The following is a 25,208-nucleotide window of genomic DNA, read 5'->3' on the forward strand; positions in this document are numbered from 1 at the left end:
GTATGTTGGATTTAAATCTTGAAATAAAAAGATCCAATTTATGATAAACATGGTCCTCTAAGCACTGTGATAGAAGTGTACCTGAATTTATCTATTTGTAGCTTTTCCTACGTAGTGTATGTGTGTGTGTGTGTGTGCCCACCTCTTGGCATACACGGTACTGGTCGATGGCCCAAACGGTTGGCACGTGGGTGGCAAGCAGCTGATACTGTGTGAGTGTGGCATTGCAGGCCCGGGCACAGATTAACCTGGTCTTGCCTACTGCATTATCCCCTACCACCACACATTTAATGGTTTCCACATTGGGCCGCTCATAGTCTGTATCTATATCCATGGAGAGGGCCCTGGAGAATATTAGACATGGAAGAGACAGAGAGAAAGAAAATACACTGATTTAATATTTGGGACAAGAAATGACATTGCACTTTGATAATAAAAAAAACTGGCATCAGGCACAGTAGCTTGTAACTCTCATCCAATTCAGGCTAGGAAATGCATTGTTGAGGTTCTAAGCCTCCATAGTCGCACTGCCCAGTGTACAGAGACTTCTGCCAAAGCCTTCAGCCGACCACATGGTTCACAGACTGAGGAAAAGAGGGACTGCAGAGCTATTCCTGTAACAGCACAGAGAGAAATGGAGAGACAAAAAGAGACCTCCCCTGAGGTCACTGTCCTTTTTCTACCCTGCCCATCTTGTGCCTTGTCTGCTCCCCCTTTAATGCACTAGGAGCGTTATCACTTCAGAGACAACACTTTGCAAGATGACAATGCATCTAACTTGGCCGTAAAAAACAAACAAACAAACAAACAAAAAAATTAAAGGAATTTTTAATTAACATTTTGTCATTTAATCATCATTGTGCATTATCTTTTAATTTGTACATAAAATACAAAAACAATGTGGCTGAGAAGACAAGCACCTGTCAACCCCAGACTTAAGACAAGGCAAGTTTATTTGTGTAGCACATTTCAAATACAAGACTATTCAAAGTACTTTACATAAAACAATACCAGCATTACAGTGGGGTACGGAAGAGGCATTAAAAAGTACTTAAAAGTACATAAAGAGAAACAAAATCAAAGACTTAAGATTAAGACTTAACCTTAATCAACCTTATGGCGAGACTGACTTCCTCTTTTAAAACCAAGCAACACTGTGAAACACAAAATCCCCTCTCTATAAACTGCTTAAAAACATTTCCAACATGTCCAAACACATGTTAATACCCATTATTAAACATTCCTGGAGGAAACTGCTTCATTGCAAAACCTTCATCGCCCCACAAACACATTTAAAGCTGCAGCCAGCTAATCAGTCCATCCGCCATTGCAACTTGTTCCAAGAGCCACAGCAGGGCCCCATAAATAGAGCATCTGAAAGATTTATAAAGGCCTTCATTTGTTATTCCATTGACGTGGATGCCAGCACAACACTTCAGTCCAGCAGTGACAGACACCCACAGCTAAAAATGGCAGCTATTTGTCAGACACATGAGCCATGTGTGCACAATGTTATTCAGCCATGACCTGCTGTCTATAAATTCATAAACCTCCACTGAGTCTGCAAGACCACTGCTGCTGTTTATCTAAAGATATAAATTTCCCCTTCAAAAAACAACAAAAGCACTTCCATGTTCACCATTTTCCTGACAAAAGGTGCCCAGTACAGGTACAGGTAATCTACCTTTGGCTTATCAGAAGGGAGTAAGAGTCTGAAATTGATTTTCAGAGTTTAAATATCCCCTTCCCCTTTACCACTTGTGTCGCTGTGACACCTTTAGAGACATGTACAACAGGCATGAGAAAAATAGAGGATGCAATAAAAAGGTAGCATTAGAGAATTGCAAGAAAAAGTAGAGAATAATAATTTTACTGAAAAAAATAAGTCATGCCAAAGGGATCAAACAGGACAAACCCAGCAATATCAAACAAGAGAACAAATCACATCTATTCCTGCTGATACATCTCTTTGTTGCCTTATGTGTAATTCTCTCATAGGGAGTCATATGGAGCAAAAGACAGTGGAAAGACCAGAGAACAATCCATAATCCTTTACTACTGACCATTGAGAGTCTGGAAGTCAGTGCGTGCATGTATGTGAGCGCATGTGGTAATGAGCTTAGGGGCCATGCATGCAGTGATGTAACCAGAAGGTTGCGTTGGTGGTGATGTGGACGGTTTCTCAAGGGGAGTCAAGAGTACCCAGCTCCCAGCTATCATTACCATCTGCAGCTGCTCAAAAAAAGGCACCAGGCAAGCCTAGTCATGAGTCTGTAAGCACATATAACACAATTGTCTACTCATAGACCACTATACTCAAAATATATGCACCTGCTCAATGGTTTATATTTCATCTTCATGTGTACTCATTGACTTGAACAATTTTTTTAAATTGCACGACTGACATATGAGCAGAGGCTGGAGATTGTATGAGCGAAGCAGTGCAGCTCACAGGAATGGAAAGAGAAGCTGTACAGATCAGGTTTCATTTTAGCCAACAACCTATAGGGAACTGTTCACAGACGTCTAGACTTCAACTGTTGGCTGGTGTTATTTTCCCAATAAGACAGTAAAATCCATCTACAAGGGCAAAAGGAGACACAACAAAACATGTGAGAGAGACAATTAGACAGTTTTGCTCATCCATCCTTGTAGTTCTGACTTCTGTGTGGGCAATACTGACAGGAACTCAAATGCAGCACACAAATACAATTCCCTGTGTTTTACATTGGAATGTCACTGTATTTAGTCTAGAGGTGTGTGTGTGTTTTGCGTGTGCCAGATGGACAAGTAACATGTGTAATGTGTACAATTTCAAACGGCCAGTCACACTTTTAGAAGATGCGCAGTTCTCATCTTTACTGATATTTTTTTATGCAAACATTGTTTCTTTTCTTAATCTGTTCATTCATCCTTCCGTTCCCAGCTGTACCCACTCAACCGCATCTCCATGTAATGCTCACTTGCTGTCTGTTAGTAAGCTCTAGCCTCTGCCCTATCTTCCTTGTCCCCTCTTGTTATTTTTTCTCCCTCACATTCAGCATTACCCTTCATCTCTTGTATTGGCAGTCATCTGTCCATCTGTGACCTTAGACTTCTCTGAATGGCAATCAAGCAGCAGCATTAAGCCAACATTCTTCCTACACCCACCCCCTCCATCCTTCGCTCTGTTACGTAACAACTTTAGTGATCCACTGTCAGCAACAACTCATCCCAAAACTCTCCATGAACCCTATTTACAGCCTGTTTGTCCACTTCCTTGGAGCTAGAGTTCACCCAAGTGTCATAATGATGAGTCCTGCATCCTCGGTTCCTTCTGCCAGTCTCGATAACAAAAATAAAAACAAAAAATGGTACCAATAACCACCCATTTTATACATGATCCATTTGTGCATTCACACAAAGCTACTGGGTTTACACTATTACAGGCCTGATTGCATTGTCCAAGAGCTCATGTGTTATTGTTGGGTGAAAGTGGATACTTGTGCAACCATAAATGCATCTTATGTCTTTCTAATAATTTTTTGTGTTAAAACACTCTGCCCTTATAAAATAAAATGTGTCCACTCATGGACTTGTATGCTCCATAGGTGTGTACGATGGTGTGTGTAAGGATAGGTTTGTGCGTGAGATGTTTGCAACCCTGACTGCTGCAGGCACAGCTGGCACAGACTGGTTACATAACCTGGTTTGTGGCTGCTGCTTAGCTTCCTGGATGGTTGACAGTAGACTTCAGACTCACACACATTTGTCCACACATGCACACACATATGCCCACATGAACTTGTTTCACCCACTGCAGATGGTTCTGGTAATAATGCATAGCCTGGGTTAGGCAATGTATGCGCACATCTGTATCTTAATGAATAAAACGGTGTTTAGGAGCTGTGTTGTCAGTCTGGAAAAAAGAACAAAAACAATAATAAATAAATAAAAACAATTCTTTATTCTCTTCTCACAGCTGCAATAGTGGTTTGTAAACACACACTCCTTTTGACACCCTCATTTCCTTTCTCGCTCCCCACCTTCTTCCTCCTCCTACCCATCCATAATTTCCACCTACTCTTTCCTCTCATCTTTCATTCTGTATTAACTTGTTTCTTTCATTTCTTTGAATTTCACACCCTTTTATTTTTAAGCAAGTCAAGTCAAGTTTCTTACTTTCTCACACATTACCATACTCTCCCCACCACCCAGCCCCAGGTGATTCTTGTGAAACAAATAAATTAAAAAGCAGTTCCCTTGCAATTTGTAACTGATAATCAAAGTGTTTTGTGGCTGATTTTGTTCTCTGTTGAGACTCCTGATTCTTAATTCAAAGAGTGAGCCTAAATTACTAAATCGTTCCCTGTATAAAATATGTTTATATACTAAGTGAAAACCTGTCGCTTATGCATTTTATGATGTAGTAAAACTGCAAGGCTTCATATGTTAACTCATATGATAGATGTTGTCATTTTCCAGATCAGAATTATAAAAAGATTAAGGAATATTTTTTTTTCTTTAATGCAATATTAAGACAAAGGATCTGTCACCCAGATAATCCTACTGCTTCATTGTGAGTGGTGTATTACATTTCTTCACCTAAAAAATAGTTTTAACAGATTTATACAAAAATATAAAACTTTGTAACTTACAACTAAAATATACCCTTGACCCTTCCATCAAATTATCATCAAGCAGCTGCAGTAGTGCTGAACATAAAGAGTGAAACATAACTCATGTTATGACATGCTGAGTTCAATACAGCCATACACTAATACTGGTTCACTGTTCCATGTGGGTTTGCCAGTGCTGCACATTGTTATCTCAAAGCTGTTGACTGACAGTCACAGAGCTTTGGGAGGGATCTCTAATGAGTAGAATAAGTAGCTCTGTTTCAAATGCATCTAACAGTACATATAATAGCAAAAAAGTAGTTAACTGTGATAGTGTAAGATTGCTGAACACCAAAATCTATTTAAAGTTGAAAAACAGTTCATGCTTATCAGTGTTATAGTGAGTGTGTGTTTGAATGCAGGCAGGATTTTGGGTTATTTTGACCAATATGAAAGTTGTATGAAAAAAAATGAACAGTTGGTGTTTCCACCAAACGATCAGCCAGGGTTGCAATGTGGATATTAATAGTCATTTCAAAAGAAAAATATGTTGGCCAAAAGACAAAGATTACACAATATATTTCTCTGCCAAACCGTTTATGCAACTCCATCCTGCAGACATGATTAATTGCTGATGACTGGAAATTAAAATATGGTTTGAGAAACACTCCGCACGCAGGACATTATTCATTTATGGCCAGGTGGAAATGAGAGGCTTCTTCATCAGACACTCAGCTACCTGCGTAACACAATATCTCTGGTGACGTCATGGCCACAAGATTGGCGTTACAGCTCGTGTGTGTGTATACTGCGTATATGTGTACGTGCTAACATGCGCGCGTGCAGCTGCAGTCTGACAAGATTTTGCACCTTTGCCTCAGTTTGATCCGCACGTTGTAAATTCCGTTCCTGTAGTGTAGGATGAGTACGTTCATCAATGAAAAGAAACTCGTGTGCTCCCTCTCCCTGCAGCCATTCATAACCACCAGGTTCATTCATTTTTTTAACACTGATTCAACATGCCTGGAAATATCAAAAAGCTTACATATTCATCGGAGCGCAACGATATCTTTCACATAGACTAATGCTGGTGCATATTAGTCTACATCCTAAAAGATGCACAGATAAGTCTTGCGTAATGTGCCAAGCCCATCGATGCATAATGACTCTGGATCTACATGCAAAAGTAGCAGTGTGTGCATCACATGTGAGATCTCAAACAATAACTATATTCTTTTGGCATTTTCTTTTTGAGTAAGAGTTCGACAGAAAAATAAAATATTTCAATACGTTTAAAATATCAAAAGGCAAATGAACAAAAAATGTAACTATTACAGGAAATAAAATAAAACACTACAGTTTTGCCACTGCGTATAAAGAGGACAGCTTATAATTTGATCAAAATCTGAATGAACTGCGTGGTTTTCTTTGTGCACAAGAATGGAAAGGAGACCATGTGATCCAGTATGTCTGCAGGAGGGGTCCCTACCTTCCGACGGTTCCGGAATTGACCCACATGCCACTCAGCTGGTGGTTCAGCCGGTCACTCAAACCGGACAAATACGCGCGGAAAAGTCAAGAGTCGATTGCGATGATCCCGTTCTTTGTCACAGAGCTATAGCTGCGGACAGGACCTGTGCCCCGACACATCCTCCTCCTCTTACTTCCCCTCACTCCCTCCGTAATCCAGCGACTCGTAGAGCTCAACAAGTATCGTGTCGCTGCAGCGAACCTGATGGTGCTACTTTGTTCTTTTAAGCCCACTTAAAAAAAGATTAATCTAAACATCACTTGGTGAACGATTTTTCTGGTCTGAGCCACCCCCTTTTCTGTTGTTGTTTCCCCAGCTGATTTAACCAAAGACCCGCCTCCACGGCTGCGCGTCACCACCCAAGACGCCCAACTCCTCTGGTGTTGCATTCAAGTTCAGTAAGAAAAGCGGCTTTTACACTAAAGTTTATGCTATATTTCCCTACTCGATTAGCAACCCATGTGCTGAATCACTGTCACATTTGGGTAAAACAAGACATGAGTTAATGTAAAGAATCAGAATTTAAAAACTGAATATATTAAAAGGTTATGAAAACTAGTCTACAATTTAAACCGTGACAAATGTATTTACACTTTGTTTTCAGTCTCCCCGTGTTTTCTATCATGTGTGATTAAGAACAATGATCAATTACCTTTATTTTACATAAATATTACCAATAAAAAGCCAGTAAACTATCTAAATACACTGGATATAAAACGATAAGTTCGGGATGTTGAAGCTGGAGAATAACATTTGAAGGTGTCCTTAGAGATCAGAAAACAAGAACCAATAACATCCCGCGACCTGCTACAATCCCCGCCCCAAAACTGTTTCGTCTTCATCCTGTTAACTCACAGCACCCCGTTATGTATACTGCCTTTAATTAGCTCACATCCGACACCTGTAGACTCGTTTACTGACCTGTCTGGACTAGAAACAAAGAATAGACTATTTTGTAACAAATAGGCCCCTATCAAAATTTGAAAAAATCTAATCATTTACAGAATGTAAAAATGTGTCAACTTTACTTTTTTTTCATTTAATTGTTACATATAACTAAATAATATTCTATCAAAATTGAAATCCAAATAAATTATGCAACAGCACTGTTATTGTAGGCAAAGAAGAGAATCAGACAAAGCAACTACCACATAGCAACTGTACAGCTTCTGAAACAAGCACAGAAGCTTACAGACACCAGTTTATTGATTGGATTTTGGAAACTTCCAAGCTTTTTCTCATTTATAAGATGTGGAAATTCATGTCTCGAATGTTAAGCTGTATCAGACAAGAAAAATGCTTCATGTTGTCAAGTGGAAAAGCTTCCCTATGGTCTGTCAGCAAATTTATTTTTTTTTTAAACTGTGACATTGCTTTGGCCTCATATGATTATTTGAGAGGAACTTGTTTTGAGTACATCTGTTACTAAATAATTAACTCAAACTCACATTAGGAGGTGAATGTGTAGATTATTTTAAACATCAATTTAACAAAAAAGTCATTTGTGACATTTTGAAGTGGTTGGTCAAATGTGGATCCAGACATACTACTAAGTTGGTTTCATGGTACAGAGACTGAAGACAGACATCTACTGGTAGAAAATGGTACTGCTCTATGTAAACTAAGGTATCAACTCTGTGCAACATTGAGTCAGAGCAGTCACCTAAGACCACTACAACAAAAACTTCCACCTTTGTAATGGAGCCTAGTCAGCTGTGGATGTCTACCTACATGCCCGTATTAAATTAATGACAATTATCATGCAATTGCTTGCCATAAATTTGTTGCAGGATAACTAAATTTTGTACCATCATTACTATTATTGCAGACTTATGAAGACATGTGTTTTCAGGTGAGTTCATGCACAACATGCAAACAGTACAAACACCAAAGTAAACTAGAGTTCAATGCACAGCTAGGGGTGTCTGTTTTATACCTACTTGTCCAGTGTTGTCTTGAAGCCCTGAGAAAACGGTGCACCCCTGACCTGGCTGGCATGGCCAGAATAAAACAGAATGAAAGATGGGGTGGAATCCTGTTGGAGAAAGCAGGAGATTCAGCACCAGTGGCACTGGGAGGGCTTAAAACTGAGGAGAGGCAGCTCCTTTGTTGGTGAGGTGAACTTGTGAGAGAATTCTCAAGCAGCACAGTCTGAGGTGATGTCTGGCCTTTTCAGCTACAGTAGGGGCACAGGGACTGTGCTTTCTTTACAGGCTTTATCACCCTTTTATTGACTGTGTGGGAAGTCTACTCCCATAGCTTTAACACTTTGGTGAGATTAAAGCTGGGAAAATGAGCTGAGATCATTCTCTGGCATCTAAATTCCATTAGTGTTTCTTGGAAAGCTTTAATACTATACAATATTCAATTTATATGCAAGATACATATATATACCTGACTCATTTGTCCTTTCCTTTTACTGAAATGAAGAGAAACTGAACTCCAAATGGTGTAAAGTTAAAGGTTCAAGTAAAATGACTGTATTTTAGCTTTATTTTAGCTCTGTACAACTGTCATGTAGAAAAAGGATTAGTCCATCATGCATAAAGTAAAACACCAGCAGAAGATTTGAACATAGATTTTTAGAGCTATGACTTGTTGACAATTTTTTTATGAAAAAACAACCACAGCAAAGTTCAGACATAAATAATTTTTCTGACTTTGTTTTAGCTGTTAACAGCCACTGACTCCTAAAAGCAGCTGCTTAACACTAAAACTAAAAAAACTAATTCCACAAGGCAGAAAGTAAGATTAAAGACTACAACTTGTCTTTTCCTCAGTTCCTTGTGTGATTGATTCATTGAAGTTCAGGAAGCATAGAGGTCATGCTGAAGTTAATGTTCAGAAAATTGTCATAAAACCTTAAGGAAATCTTGTAAATTCTGGAGTCTTGTTATTTTATTCTATTCTGCAGCAGCACCAATCATCACCAAGCATGAAAGAGCAAACATTTCTTCATTCTCACTTTGGATTTTAGGGTCAGTCTTTTGCAAATTAAGAGGTAAATAAGCAACAGTATGTATGAAGAAAGAGACTTTCTTTTAAATATATAAATATGCCTATCCAAGTGTTCAACATATAGGTAAATTGATCATGTTTTAGGCTTGTTGTGGCTCTTGCTACAGGGAACATTTAACAAGTAAAGCATGAGTGGATAGAAGGTAAGACTAAAGATTTATGGCTTCTACAAAAGGAGGATGACCCTAACACACTTATAAATCAACAATGAAATACCTCGAGCCATTAGGTGGTCAAAACGTCTGGCAAATCTGACTAGATGTAATATTGTGCTGAATATTTAGGACTTTGCCAGGTACTTATCATTGCTTTGTTTATTCTTTTCCCCTGTGTGGTTCCTTCATTGCACATCTGAAAATGCACATTCATTTTTAAGTAATGTCGTTTTGCAGCTGCTGTTACTTCAGTAAAATCCTTGTTTGCATTATTGTTCATGTGAAGTTCACATGGATTCATTTCTGATGATATCACGAGTTTATTCAACACCAGGAAATGGATATCATGTATCATTTTAATGACTGCGAAGCTTTTTAAAAGGGCATGGTCAATCTCATTTTATCCCCTTCTGTCCACTCTCCCACTGACCCTATTCTCACCCCTGCAGCTCACCCGAATATCCAACAGGCCCTGTTCACCCCCTGCCCAGCTCTGTGCTGGAATGGCTCTAAAGCTGTCAAAACACCAAGCTTCTCACACTCCCCTTGTCCACACAGAGTTTGCTTTAAACACACATCTCAAGCTCTAACAAACACACAAACACACATGCATGCACACACACAACAAAAACAGTCTACATGCAACCCATTCACTGCCACAAGTAGGTCAGAGCTGCAGTAGGTCTTCCAAGCACCTCCTTCATCACCATGGAACTGATAGCAATATCAAAGATTAAATTCTATCCTCAGCCCTGACACACAGACATACTGACACACACACACAGACACATACACACACATATTTACATATGTAAGCACACAGATTGCATGCCATACATTCATAGAGCTGAAGAATGAGGTCATTTTCACATGTCTTTGACTGGACAATTTTGGAAGAAATATTTTTGTTTTGCACAGAGACAATGCAAAATGTAGCGCACGATTTTCAGCTCATTCCACTGGGAAGAAGACTGAAAGGCACTTGGGATTAAAGGAAAAATCAGCAGTGGAAAAACAATCAAAAACTGAGAAATACACAGAAATTCAAATACATCTGTTGTAGTTAAAGACTCACATACATACTCTGACATGGAGTAGTGGCTGAGCCTTGCCAGAGCCTGCACCCTGGCATGACACAGATCTTATTTTATAACAGCCAGGTTATTTTATAACCTGTTTGGTTATGGGTAATAGGCATGTTAGCAAAGTGTGAATTTAAGTGAAAAACATTCAATGCCAGATAAGACCCAAGTGAAAGAACAGAAAGAGATGACAGGCAAGAGTGATAGAGAAAAGAAGACAGACTGACGATATTGTTTACTTGCTTTGTTATCACAAGGCTGTTTTATCTAGAGTCCGTTGAAAAACTCCATGTGTGTGACCAGCTGTTGTTGCCTCATTATATCCTAATAAAGTCACTGCTCTCCTCATGGTGGGAGAAAAAGAGAAACCCTGCAATGGATAAAAAGGCTACTGTGAATGAATCTATGCCACCAAGTTGACTATGCATTTAAAAAAATAATTCAAATGTGAAAGCATTTAATTAATGCATTTTTTAAAATGCAATTCAAACTAAGTGTCTTTTCCGCCAGTTTAAATTAAGGTTGGTTTGACGTCTGCACTGAAGAGCTTTGACGTTAAAACTTAACTTTCAAACTTTAAAATGAAGCAAAAAGTATTTTAATCTACGGCCCTGTTTACACTCCAACATTTCCATGCAAAACACACTTTTTCATTTGCGTATCTGAAAAAAAGAAATGCATTTACACAACAGTGGAATGCAAACTATCTCTGGGCAGGGAAAACATAATTAGGACCAGAAACGATGTAGTGTGCATGCCAGGTCTCTAGTGGGCACTGAAACTTTGAAGCGACACACCCAGGTTTGCACCTTATCCTCATAAGCCCGCAAAGCACAACAGAAGCGTTGCTATCTGGTTATTTGGTTATCTGGGACGTGTAACCTCTGCGTCTTTATTGGTGGCATAAATACTGTCTTGTGTCAACAGACCAAATAAATTAGAAAGATGCAGCAGGACAAACATGACATGGAGGTCTGCCATTTCTGTTGCTGTACTTGTCGCGGTTAAGCAGGGTCTGAGTAAAATGACGTGAAATTCGCCACCGTCACCAAAAGATTCCAGTTGCAGTTGGGACTCGTCTTACATTGTAAGAAAATTTCACACTGGAGGCCATTGCCAAATCTTTACAGTTTGATTCACCCAAAACTCTGTTACTGTGTAAACGAGAGGCCAGAATGCAACTAAACTTTTGGGTTTAACTGTCTCAGTGTTGTGGTGTAAACATGGCCTAGGTTTTTATAAATTATTGCAATACTTTCCCAGTAATTACCCTTAAAGGATAAAAAGGAAATAATACATTTGACCTATAAGGTATCAGCTTAGTCTGATTGTATATTTATCTTATTAAAGCACTATTAGTTGGAATTATTAGAGAAGAATGAGGTGTAAGTTCAATGGAATTTTTCAACAAATATCCATATTCAAACTAAATGATAGTTTCTGACACTTTCTATTAATAATATACGTTATAAATAATTATTCCTTTAAGCACAGCATCTGAAATAGAAGTCAGAATACATCTGCTTACAATGACGTATGAATTAGGTTAAGTCTGTGCTGGCCATGAGGGGCTGTGGTGGTGGAATATGTGAGGAATGCAAAGTGGCTTGAGGTCCTGGGAAAAAGACCGCTGGGATGACAGATATGATGGAGGGTAGGATGAGTGAAAGGGAAGGTGGCACTGATGAAGGAGAATAGTGTGGAGAGATCCCTCTTTTCACTGACGCACAGTCAGCCTCATAATTAACAAACCTGTTATTACAATATTAATGCCTACTTGGTTGTTTCAAAGTGTGGTGCCTGGTTTTCAGAAAGCAGTGCCTGGAGAGAACAAGAACACAGCCTTGAATATTTCACACTGTCCTAAATTGGTGCCCCCAAACTCTGAAAACAAACTAATAACATTAAGGCAAACACAGCCACCATCACTCCCAAACACTGCCAGGTGACCATGTCAAACCTGGGCTGAGGGGTTGGTATAGATCCTGTGGTGTAGCTAAGACACCTTGTTAAAATAAATATTTAGTTTTAAGTGGGAAACACTTCAGTGAGAAAATCCACTGATTCCATGGACTTTGTGATTGTTGAATTGTTTTTCTTATTTTAAAATCCTTCCCTGTAATGTGAAGGGTTGGGGACATCCTGAAGGTTTGAGTGAATGCTTTAAATTCTTGAGGGGCACAAATCTCCTGCGATGAAGACAAACTGCTTATCTGCCTCAGAGTTATAACATATGCTTTCTGACTTGAGGGGACCAAGGTTGTATAAAGGCATGTCTTGCTATGCTGAAATACATGAAGTGCATGTATGGACACCCATACTGTAGACATGCTTGTGCACAAAATACTCAAATCAAGCATAAAAGAATGTATGTAGACATGAAAGACAGACTCTTCTAGTCTTTATACGGACATGATTTTAAGATCACATACACACAAACAAACATACAAGCACCATCTCTACTTGATAAGAGTCACACAGGTCAATAGAGGTGCCTCTTAAGCTGTGGCTGTCAAGTGGCAGGGCTAATCTTATTAAGACTCTCTTCAGCTGGTAGTCCAAACTCTTAAAGTGATAGTTCACTGTTCAGGCAAAAAATCAATTGCACAATTTGAGCCTCAGTGTTTTTACAACCGGAAGAGCTTCCCTTGATTTGAGACAATAATATATCTAATATTTTTAATAAGAAGAAGGATTCTGTGAAGACGATAGTGGCTGCTTGACTTAAAAGAAGTCACATAGTGGCTGGTTTGGATTATGCTCAACAAAGTGAGAGATCATTTTGGATGATTTTGTGGGAGTGTGAGCTGAGCCATTTATGGCAGTGTTTCTCAATCCTGGTCCTCAGGACCTACTACCCTGCATGTTTTAGAGGCAACCCTACTTTAACACACCTGAATGAGGCTGAGGGCCAAACTGAGGTCAGTAAGGAAGACCAAGTCACTAGATCTAAGCATTTAAGGGCATGGACTTCAATATCAATCAAAGACTGAAAATAACTAATATGAATGCTTTCTGTCAAAAACAGAAATATACATGGGTCTGCATTTTTCAGTTATTTAACAGTGAGACAAAAACTAAGGCTGATGAATACACAAATTAATAAAAGAATATAGAATTGATTCATGATGGTGCAAGTCTGACTGACCAAGTCTTGATGATGTCAAACACTTCTGCTATATAAGGCCTTGACATCCAGCTTACCCACAGACACAAACAAATATCATTTCAACATGGTTTTGATATTTAACAGGATTGTCTGGCTACACTAACATCATTTAAACCAGATCACAAAATTATAATTAAATATTTTTGAAATGCTAAGAAGTAGAATGACTGTTATTGCATCTTATGTAGCAGTTGAAAAGAACAGGTAAGTATATGCTCAGGCCAGATTTGTGCTTGGAGCTTGTTCATGCAAAGACAACAGGAATAGGCTTAGAACTTTTATTATTTTAGCTTATGTAAGGAAATGTTGCATGTGAAACTGGCGTTGTGGTGTAGATTTCCAGCTTTCCATTTCCCTCTGACTGTCTATTGCACTGGTATATATAGTATAGTATACTGGTATACTGGTATATATAGTGGGGTTAAAGTCAGGTGTTTCCTGAAGTTTCCTGAAGTCTTCTGTTTACTGCTAACTTGTCATGCTGCCAAAGGGCAATTTGCTACTAAGTGTCATGACCCACAAATTGCTGAGAGAGTTAGTGTTCAGGTGAAATATTTCCCTGATGAAAGCCTCAACTGACCCAACAGATGCCTTAGTTTTGTTTCAGTGCAGAGAGCTAACATCATGCAAAGCACTATAAACAGTAGAGTACATTGAGAGCTTTACTGGCCGTGCATTAATGACTCCAGTCTGTTACTGTTATTGGTAACCTCTCTGAACCTCAAGACTGCTCAACATTCATCCTTACACTCTGTGTTTGGTATGATATGACATATTGGAAAAGATGAAGGGGGGCAAACCCTTTTTCTTCTTGAAAACACATGTGAGACTAGACAAACACATTGCTGCATCTAAATATTTTCTTTTTTTAATTACACTAAATGAAGAGAAATGTTGCAAAGTACTGACCAGAGATAAAATAACCTTCAAGAGAGGCAGGGACAAAGTAAATCCTACATTTGTGAGGAGGGCAATACAACTGGTCCCAGCACAGGTCAGTTAGTGCTCTCAAAACAACCTGATTCAACAGAGAGCAAAGCCAAGACAAACACCTTTGGACTTCAGTATGGCACAGAGAAGCAGAGCTGTAGCCCCACTGAGATCACACTGCACACAGTCACTATCAGGCCCAGAAAGCACTGTATATCAGAGGATCTCAGTCGATTTGCCTTGCGATCTCTTAAAATACTAATTTTACCTGTGACAACATATCACCAAGTTGCATGAGTCCATCAGTCAATCAGCTAAAGTGCAGTGATACTTTTATTTTGTTTTCTTTTAATTAATTTCAGAAGTTTATAACAGGAATTTAAAAAAAAGTTTTTTTAACATAAAACTTTACAGCAGCAAAAGATGTGACTGCTGAATGAAATACTTTGGAGCAACTTTGGAGACAGTGTATTTTACAGAAAATGCATTGCTTTTTTTTTTTTTTTTTTTTTTTGCAAGGCAATAAAAATGATCAAATGCAACATTTAAACTTTCAAACTTCCTTTCAGGGAATGATTTTGTATGATGTGAAGCAGTTAAAAAAATATATTGGCTAGGTTGTAATTACTTATCTTCATAGGCACTGTCTCTGAATCTCTCATAGCTGCATTGCTGTCATGCTAATCCAACATCAATCTGCCCCTGTTTAAAACAAACTGTTGCTCACAGATACAGAAATAGAGAGCAGATAACAAACAGGAGGGGACAGAAAAGAGTGTAAAAAGGGAAAAAAACAGAGACTGAGACACAAATAGACAAATAAACTCCTTTACAGGCAGCCAAGACATAACAGGAAGGTCCTTTGTTGTGTTTATTTCAAATAGTCTGCATGTTGTTTATCCTCTTGTGCTGCTCTGTTGAGTTCCTCAAATTGTACAGCACTTGAGCTAACAAAAACAAACCAGTGTTAAGGTGAATAGCATTTACTTGAAAGCAATGCCATTTTAATGTTATTCAATGGGGCTCTGAGTGGATTTTATAATCCTATGTGGCCAAATCATTTTCTCAGGCAATGGAGAATCATGTAATCCTTCAGCTGGGTAAAAATTACAAAAATGACTAAATGTAGAGAAACTATTTTAATCTAACAACAATGAAAAGCAATACCTCCTGTTAGAATCTGCTGAAATGAGCATTATCGTGCATCTCCAATTGCAGGAATGTCATTAAATAACACTACAAATGTGCACACAGACAGCTGATACACGATGCAGGGTGGGTATCCTAAAATAGTGTGATGGAAAAATCTATACTAGTGTTCAGTTATTTCCGCACTGCTGTGCCATGGCCTTGTATACAAACAGCATGTAATAATAACCGCACACTGTGACCACATGTCATTTATTTGCCAAGCTGCTGCATTGGCCACATAGTTTTTAATCATCTGAAGAAGGGCAGAGGGCAAGAAGGTGGAAGTTCTTATTGATGATGTGCTACTACTGATCCTTGCTAATCTCTAACACTTGCAAATACAGCTCATTCAGTGCAGATAAATGTTTTGACACCTTCAAAACCACAAAAACCTTGGCACCACAAAGACTTAACTTAAAAATGTCCAGCACGCATAAACCTTTTAACTGTTTAGAGTTTAAATTTCAAAGTTAGATCCTACTGTACAATTGATCCTTCTATTAAGGGGAAAGTAAATGGCACTTGACTAAAAATCTTAACAGCCATAATGGAGCTTAAGAAGACTTAAGAAGTCAATATTTCTGCATAACATGACATCTGTTGTTGTCTAAATGCACTGGTATTAGATGTCACATGACATGAAGTAGAAATCATAATGGTGATCTTGATAAAATATTTATAATGAAATAAGAGTAATGTATTCCAGCAGGAAACACAAAGAGGGAGAAGCAAACAGAGACAGCATGACAATTTCAAAACGGTCTCTCCTTAGATGACCCCAGAGGTTTTCAGAGGTTCTGGTGTCCTGCATTTGAATTGCATTTTTGAATTCACATAATGTGTCATCACGTGGCTTCTAAATTTATCCCCTTTCCTGGTTATATTGCGGTTAAAGACATAAGTGCTACTAAACCCACTTACGTTTTTTTTTTTTATTATTATTACAGCTCACCTTCACTTTTTTTTCTTTTTTTTCAATTAAGGTTAAGATTCCTGAAGTGTGTCAGAGCTAAAAACTGATCCAAGCTAAAAATATTCAACTAATCCACATGATATGCAATGAGTCAATTTCAGAGTTTCAATATGGAGCAGACCACAGAGACTGGAGCCAGGCAAACACTGACTGGGATGATGACAGAGCTCTCGTCTGCAAACTTGCTACAGCCATTTATCATATCTGACTCATTCATTCTGGTGTGTGAGAAAAAGAGGTTGAAAGACACATGAGAGGGTGTCAGTCAGGTTTCGTTAACATCCCGAACCTGTAAAAACAGGGCTGCCCTGGCAAGGGAGGGAAACATCTTAACTATTAGATATTTACAGGCAAAAGTGCATGCAGACAGTTGGAGGATTAAATCCTGTGGTTTGACAAGAGGGCTAGTCAATACTGAAACAAGTCTAACCCTGATTAGCAAGAATGACACCCTTGGGTGTTCCTTACACAGAATACTAGTTTAAAGCCTCCATTTCTTTGTGGAGCAGAGACATACACAAACAGACCGCATGCATGCGTCAGTGTTTATGTCTGTACAGTATGATGGGGTTTGGGGATTTTGAATTTATAATGTTCTGTTTTTGTTTTTCCTAATGAGTTTGGGTGTGTTGGAAGGTTTTTCAATGTTTCCCAGTGATGGTATTCTGGTGTGGAGAAGGGAGCATTATAAGTGTGACATAGACATAGCATAATAATTGCTCCTTATTACATTTATGTCATGAACGCCCCCCTCCCACTGCTGTTTTTAATGGACAGACACAAAAATTAAACTCTTTCGATTACTGCTGCTGCTGCAGGTGCTAATCGGGGTGTCTATTTTCAGGTGAGAGGCACAGTGCTATAAAAGGGGCTCTAAAAGAAAGGCAGATGGATAGACAGGCAGGCAAGATGTGAAAACAAACATGAAGATAAGGAGACAGACAGCCCAGGCTTGCAGGCACTGAAATAGAGAATGGCTACAGATTACCACTGTCTGAACAACACACAAGCCAGACATTTGGGGGTGTTTGGGCCCATGCAGACATGCAAAGTGCATAGGGTGTGGGTCAGCCTACGAGCTCCTGCAGGGGATATAAGGAGACAACTACACTTGTTCAACACCACTCATATCCCATAATCACACAGATACACACAACTATGAGAGCCTCAGACTACCTCCTATGGCGTGAAATGCAATCTCTAATTGCAGAACACACATACACACTTCAATACCTAGTTGGCATTTCCTCAGTCATATGATGCTGGAGCCAATTCACCCAAGGGGATCAGCTTCTGCCATAAATGAGAGCAGCAGATGCTTTAAAAAGAAAAAAAAGAGAAAGAGAGACACCCAGGGATCAAACTACATACAGAGTTGCACACATACAAAAATATGCATGAATAATCACATGCAGGCACACGGGAGGATTTTTTTTACTTCCACACTGCTATAATACACAGAATCACATAAACACAAACATGAACATAAATAGAGAGTAGCTACAGCCAAGCAACCAATTGGTGCCACTTGGTGTCTGGGGCATTATGGGCAATCCTTTCCTAAGCACACATGCAAATGCTCTCTTTCTGTCAAACACACACATACAAATCCAAGTACCATCACAACAAAATAGAGTATAAGGAGATATACATTAACATATTGAATGAAATGCAGAAATAAAGTAATGAAAAGGCTATAGAGCTTCATACAAGGTATAATGCACCTACAGTAGGTTTAGCATAAGCTGTATAAGGACTGAATTAAAAGTAACACTGTCTATGCTTTAATAAATAAGCCATGGTTAGTCTAACAACGAGCCATGGTCTTTTTCAGTTTCTCTGCAGATGTAATTATAGCTGACCCCGATCTTTCTCAGACCTCTGGTAACCTGTCATTTTGAAACCATGCAATGCAGAACATGTGCCCAGGCAGAGTTTCCTACAGGTTATAGTGCACAGCAAATGACACTGAATCCAAGGGATGTAAACTGACATGTGCACTTAAAATAAAAGTTCATGTAAGTATAGTGTTAAAGCGCTAAAATAATTAAGCATATAAAAAAAGTAAACAATACTCACTGTACCATACCTTTTACCTAGAACTCTTTCATTCTGTCAACAGTGGTGTTGTGTAATATGCCTCCCTATCAGTGTAGCCATCCTGGAGCTCTGAACACAACCCCCCTGTCAGACACTGGCCTCACTCCAACGCAAAGCTATCTGAGCGGCCATGACTGGATGAAGACACCCACTCTTAATTGAACTGGATTCCTTATCTCCTCTTGCCCACTTGATCTGGCCCTGCCCTGCCCTGTCCTTTCTCATAATTCAACACCTTCTTATCCGCATCGCTCACCACAGAAACAGCTCAATGCCTCACACGTGACCTGTCAAGTAAATCATAGAATATGTATATTCAAATTATGTTTAATACTTTTTTTTTTAGTATTTCAAGTAAATACTCATGTGTTGCATTTTATATGATAGACATGTTTATTGTTTAGCTGACAGTGAGATTTGTTTGTTTTGGGAGCAGCCGCAGAGAGACAAAGACCCTCGTGTGCAGAGAACCACTTAAGAGGAAGCTAAGACCAATGTTAAAAAGGAGTTTCACATGTGAAATCAGTTTTAAAAAAGCTGAAGATTTTTTTTTTGTATAAAAGCACCAAACTTAACTCTTTCTTCACTCCTGAATTTAAAGTAAGACGGTATCTTCTTTGATTTCTCCTTTAATGCCATCATTTTGGTTTTAAACCCCTAAGAAGTGGAGACATTTAAGAAAATTGATTCAAGCAGTATGTTTGTTTGATTTTATCATGATTTAATGCATATCCAGTCCAGCGGACTCTCCAAGTCTCTCTTTCTCACTACCATAGCCAACCTCTACTCCAATTTCCCCTCAGCCAAAGCCCCTTTCGTGTCCCTCTTCCTCAAGTTCTGCGTTCAACGCTCCTTTCTCCTCCCTTCCTTCAACTCAGCACAGCTCAGATTCTCTCTTATTTGTTTTCAACAATCTGCTTCTCTTCTCCTCTTCCCTACTTTTTGCACTCTTTATGTTCTTTCTCCAAACTGCCTTCCTCATTTATTTATTTTATTTATTTTGCTTTCATTTTTGCTCCTGCATATACATTCTTTGCCCATTGACATCCCTTTAAAAAATAACCAAAGAAGAAGCCAGTAAAAAAAAAAACAAAAAAAAAACAGATTTTACCCCTAGCACAACTGCTTAATCTTTCTTGCTTTCTCATTCTCTTGCACTCCCCCGCCCTCATCCATTATGTTTTCTCTTCTTAAAACTCTGTAAAGAGGACAGACATCATGTGGTGCTGGTAAGGGAAGAAGACACTACTGAGCAATGACTGTAAGGTTCTGTGAAAGTTTTGCCTCTTCTGTGTGTGAATGTTGATGTCCAAGGCTGTGTGTGTGCATGCATGTGTCTATTATCAAGGATGACTTACATAAAAACAACTCTCCATCTTTGCAGTTATAGACACAGACACAAATCCATGACAAGGCAGATAATATATACTGTCCCCCACACATCTACACACATCTCATGGCTCCCAGTCACTCTAAAAGCAGTTGTAAGCCTGAAGGAGGCCTTGTGTCTGTGTGTTACTGTGCGTCAGTTGGTGTGCATGTGACTGTGCATGTGTATGGGACATTGCTCAGCTTACACAAAGATGCTTCTTCTTATATGACTCCCAGCTGTGTGGACTTGGCCCACTACTCGGCTATGCATCAGCCAGAAATGTTTGGTGTGTAACCCTACTGGAAAGCCCCCTCCCACCCACCCACACACACAAACACAGGCTCTTTAGAAACAACGTACTCCTCTGAGCAGAAGCAGACGGAGGGATGGACCTCACCCCAAAGGAAGAATGGTTCAAATTCCACAGCTGATAGAAAAATACAAAGGAGTGGATAGAGTCAAGAAACTGATGTCAATTCTGTCAGACAATCCTCACACCCACCATGTTTCCTGTTCTTACAGGGTAGGAATAAAGATAAAGACATGGAAATGTAGTCTTGCAGGCATCACAGATAAATGGAAAGTGTTTTGTCTGTTGTCAGAGATACGACATTTCCTTCCATGCTTAAGCCAGCAGCAACCACTGTTTGCAGGCATTAAGTGACTTCATTCCTTAACTATGTCTTCAAGCTGAACTCCCTCATAAGGTACAGGTGGTCCAGAAGTCCATTTCTGTAGCTAACCAAGCCAAGCAAACTAGACGTTTGCAACGTGCTATATCACCAAAGAAATTCAGGTTAAAGCAGTTTAAGATACACCTGGGTTACAAAATTATCCAGGAACAGGAACACTTAACAGGAATACTGTGAAGGATCATGATTAAGATGGTAATATTTTAAGTATCCTGTACTCAGAAAAATGTCTTTATATTAAATTTTAAAAATATAGTGTTTTGTAACTATATGAATATTCACTTAAACACCCCTTATAAATCCAACATTTCTTTACATGGGTGAAAGAAACAAACCTGAAAACTTTTCCAACGCTTAAACTATCCCCTAAAGTTAGAAGCTGTATGTATTTTATCACTGTGGTGCAGCATTAATTGTGGGTTAATTTAAAGTGACACACCCACGTTGTTTTTTTTTTTTTTTTTTTTTACAAAATTTAATATGAATATTTTCAAATATTCAAAGTGAGAGAATAAAAATAAACTTTAGCAAGTTTTTACAAACAGGGGTCCAGTTATCTCACTCAAAAGCAATGATTTTGGAGCAGAACTTTAAAAAGTAGTCTCGACTTCTGTCTGGGGTTTGTCGATAAGTGCAGAAGAATGAACTGAACCGTTATGTAACCCCCCCTTGCTGTCTGTCCACATGTAGCCTAGTCTACAGACATTTTTTCTTCTTTTTTTTAAGCGATCAGGCTAATGATTAGGTCAAGAAGAAAGTAAGTCAGTAATTGTGGGACAATACTAGCGGCTCCTACCTTTTAGACACGCGCCTCTGCAAATCAGCTCAGACCCCTGTCCTCTCGACGTCCGCTTCCAGATCACACCACCCAACTGCTCCTTTTCCCTTCAGTTCACTCTTTCACTTCTCCCCATTAAACTGCAAGGCACAAACAAATGAGATCACTTTGGAGAATTCTTCTGAATGACAGCATCTGATCAAAACTCGCAACTTGTAACACTTGCTCCGTGTCAGCCTGGACCTGAAAGTCCTCAAATTTTCGGCTTTGCCTCGTGTTTAGTGTAGACCTGCAAGAGCTGACAGAAGAAAAATACTCCCGACTGTTGTAGCCGAGAGACGCCGGGAGGAATGTAATTACACGAAGACTGCTGCATATTGCAAAACCCGTCGACATGCTCCTATTTGCAAACCCCCCGCCCGCTTTTGTGCTGTGGGATATGTCTGGGTTGAGTTATCCGCTTGTGGTCCTGATGCGAGTTTTCCACGTCCCTTTGTTGTTTCTGTCACACCTACAAGGAGGGAACACATGGAGGAGGGGAACCATGTCTCGACTTTCTTTGTCTGTTTTTAACTGAACTGCTTATCGTAGCTGTGTGAGCATTTTATTTTATTTTCTTAAACATAGATTAGATGCAGGCTTACAGATGTACAGATGACCACGATTTCTTGTAAAAGTCAAGCATTTCTCATCTGTCCGATCTAATCTGATTTAACCAAAAAAAAAAAAAAAAATGACAAGACAACTGAGTTTGCCTTTAGTTCTACCCTTCTCCCACCTTAGTTTACAGGCAATCAAAGTCCCTTATCTCACCAAATTTCTTTAAGAAGTTTAGTCATCGGGTAGCCTCCGCTGTCTCAGTCCCTCTCTCTTCCCCTTCCCTTGTTGTTTGGTTGAGAGGGGTGGCAGAGCCCAGTTATGTTTCAGTCCAGACCATCCTTCACGGACTGCACGCCAGCGCCTATCAACGAGCACAGTGACGACAGCCTCATTATAGTCCCACGTGCCACACCCATCCATTCATAAACTGGAGTCAGAGCCATCCTCCGAGCCAGGAGGCAGCGCAGTTTCACGGTTTCCCTTCAGCATCTAACATGACTGTAAAATTCTTTAAAGGCTTATGTCTGATATAATTAATAGCACAGCTTGATTTGTTACTTTAATGCTGACTGTTGTGGACATGTCATGCATGCATGCAATACACTTTTAATAACAGAAACGTTGGCAGACAGGGTCTCATCTGGTATATATTATTGTAATTTTAAAGTCCATTTCTAATGCATTGATGCCAGTCTTACCCCTATCAGAATGAAACACAGATGGCATCTTTCTTAAATACACATTAATGTAAAGTATAACCATATTTGTTACCTAACTTGAACCATACGCTATTGTTATGTGCCTCCAGTTTTGTTGGGGTAATCAAACATCAGGTGCTAAGCAAAACTAAACAAAAATAAAATTCTAATAAGAAAACAAGAAATAAAAAAATACACCCATGATGAACCCTTCTCTTGATGCCTAAATTTAAATTCCCCCAAAAACACCCCTCCTATCTCTTGGTACAGTCTTTGTAAGGAAATTATTCTCCTAGCATCAAATTTTACAGTGACTGATGAGTACAATAAACAAGTCTGCAAATTCATTACATTAATAATTATAAGAAAATCAATTGCCTAGGGGTATTTCAGGAGACATGATGCTTATAACCTCTACTAACTTTCATTTTAATGCCCCTCGTTCAGTGACACATACTAGTAGCTTTAACACGTCCACCCAAGCCAGTCTGTTTGCACAAGGCTGCATAAATCATTTCACAATGTGCATTTAGTTGAACGCCCTTTTTCCACAATTGTTTCTATTCTTTCCACTACCCAACCCAGTACATTTTGAAACTATTTGGGTGGATGGACAGTGTTGATTTTTAAAGGCGTAACCACCCTCTTGGATGGTGTTGGTTATGGCCATTGTTCAGTACAGCATTGAAGGAATAATGTAGAAACTCTAATTCACTGTTTAATCATCAATAGTACATGCGTACTGGATCGGTTATTTACAATTAAGCTGACCAGTTTTATCAATTTCAATTGATACTTTATTTGTGAAAGATGAATTATTTTTAACTCTTTATTTATTTTTGCCAAGCTCTAAACTCTAAATTCATTTAGCAGGCACTTTTCTCCAAAGCAACTTTCAGCTGAAGGTGAAGGTAGTTAGGCAGTAGTGATAAGGAGATACTTATAATAATAATAATAATAATAATAATAACATTAATTCATTTTTATTCATTTATTTATTTTTACCAATTATTATATTTGAGTTAGAAGCTCTAACGGCAAAATTAGTATCCTTTAAAAAATTCCTGGATCCAGGTTAGTGAGCTTGTTCCCCTAAAACTACTTGTTCCTTTTTCTATCTCTGAGATTTCCTGAAAATGTAATCAAAATCCATCTACAATTTTAGGAGTTAAGTTTTTAACAGACAGACAAACAACCAACCCAGCGCTGCTGAGAACATGAGGTAATAATCAATTACATAAACCAATTGGGTCAATAGTTCACAAACACTGGATGAATGGTGTCATTAGTTTGCTCCTGTTCAGATTCCTCCAAAAGATGATGGATCAGCTCTGAACTTTCACCTTTTAGTTCAACTGTCTGGCCTGAATGAGACCTTTGCTCATGGAAGTCTGGAAATCCACAACAAAGTTTTGAAAGGGTTAAAATGACTGTAAAGCACTGAATTCTTACCAAATTAGAGTTAAGAAACTAATTTAGAAGAAACCAATAAATTATTATTAAAAGAAACATGATGAATTTAACAAATCATCAACAGTGTTGTTGGCTTCTAGCCTGTTCTTTTGAAAATAAACCTCAGAAGGTTCATCCCGACAACTCTGACACCACACCATGGTTCCTGGAAGTCTTGACTGCACTACATAACAAAACATAATATAATTTTTTAATTTTTAAAAACGAGACACAGTTGAAAATTGTATCTCATTTTTATAGCTCGTTTACACATAAAATGACACTAAAGTGGCTTTGAGTGAAACAGTCTATTCGATTCCTGTCATTTCAGTAAAAGTGATTTATTTATTTATTTTACTCATGTTTTTAGTTGCTATTGTTGTAAGTGCAGTAGGAGACCCTTTGCAATGAATAGAAATCAGCCAGCATTTTGGTGGCATCAGAGAGCAACACAGACAAACCAGCACACAAATGGTGCTCACAACAGTGAAGGTTCTTTCACAGGTTACAACATAAGCCCATGCTAAAGTTAACCCACTATTATAAGAGAAGTATAACTTTGTCTTTTTTTTTTTTTTTTTGCTGTCTGACAACAGCTCTTAGAGATTTTTTATTACCTCAGCTGTGGAAATTACATATAATTTCAAAGTACAAAGCTTCTGCACAAAGACAGTCAAGAAGATAATATACTAAAAGGAAAATAAAGAAAGAAAATATTTAGCACTGACATATATATTTAAACTTCAACACAAGCCCTTATCAGCCTTTAAAAATGTTGTTTCCTTTGCGCACTTTGGAGAAAACACAAATGTCAGGCTGCTGGGGATTTGAGACCTGCCCAGTAACCTGCCCAGGCTTGCTTCTAACTC

At 38.8% G+C, this 25,208-nt stretch overlaps 1 protein-coding gene across 5 annotated transcripts in view; it reads right to left on the reverse strand.

Annotated features, from left to right (window-relative positions):
• rhobtb4 (Rho related BTB domain containing 4) overlaps positions 1–22,509 on the reverse strand; it is a 38,186-nt gene extending 15,677 nt beyond the window's left edge. Inside the window, exons 1-3 of one of the 5 annotated variants that reach the window (XM_041998779.1) lie at positions 22,403–22,509; positions 21,608–21,729; positions 143–344 (exon numbers count right to left, since the gene is read on the reverse strand). In XM_041998779.1, coding sequence (XP_041854713.1) covers positions 143–334 — 192 coding nt within the window. In that variant the 5' untranslated portion in view covers positions 335–344; positions 21,608–21,729; positions 22,403–22,509. Of the gene's footprint in view, positions 1–142; positions 345–6,087; positions 6,443–8,069; positions 8,147–21,607; positions 21,730–21,832; positions 22,091–22,402 lie in introns of those variants that run through there. The other 4 variants (XM_041998780.1, XM_041998778.1, XM_041998781.1 and 1 more) reach the window with 4 other exon arrangements.
• Positions 22,510–25,208: the final 2,699 nt, after the last annotated feature.

This window comes from Melanotaenia boesemani, chromosome 11, assembly GCF_017639745.1.
Source record: "Melanotaenia boesemani isolate fMelBoe1 chromosome 11, fMelBoe1.pri, whole genome shotgun sequence".
In the NCBI taxonomy this organism is placed as follows: Eukaryota; Metazoa; Chordata; class Actinopteri; order Atheriniformes; family Melanotaeniidae; genus Melanotaenia; species Melanotaenia boesemani.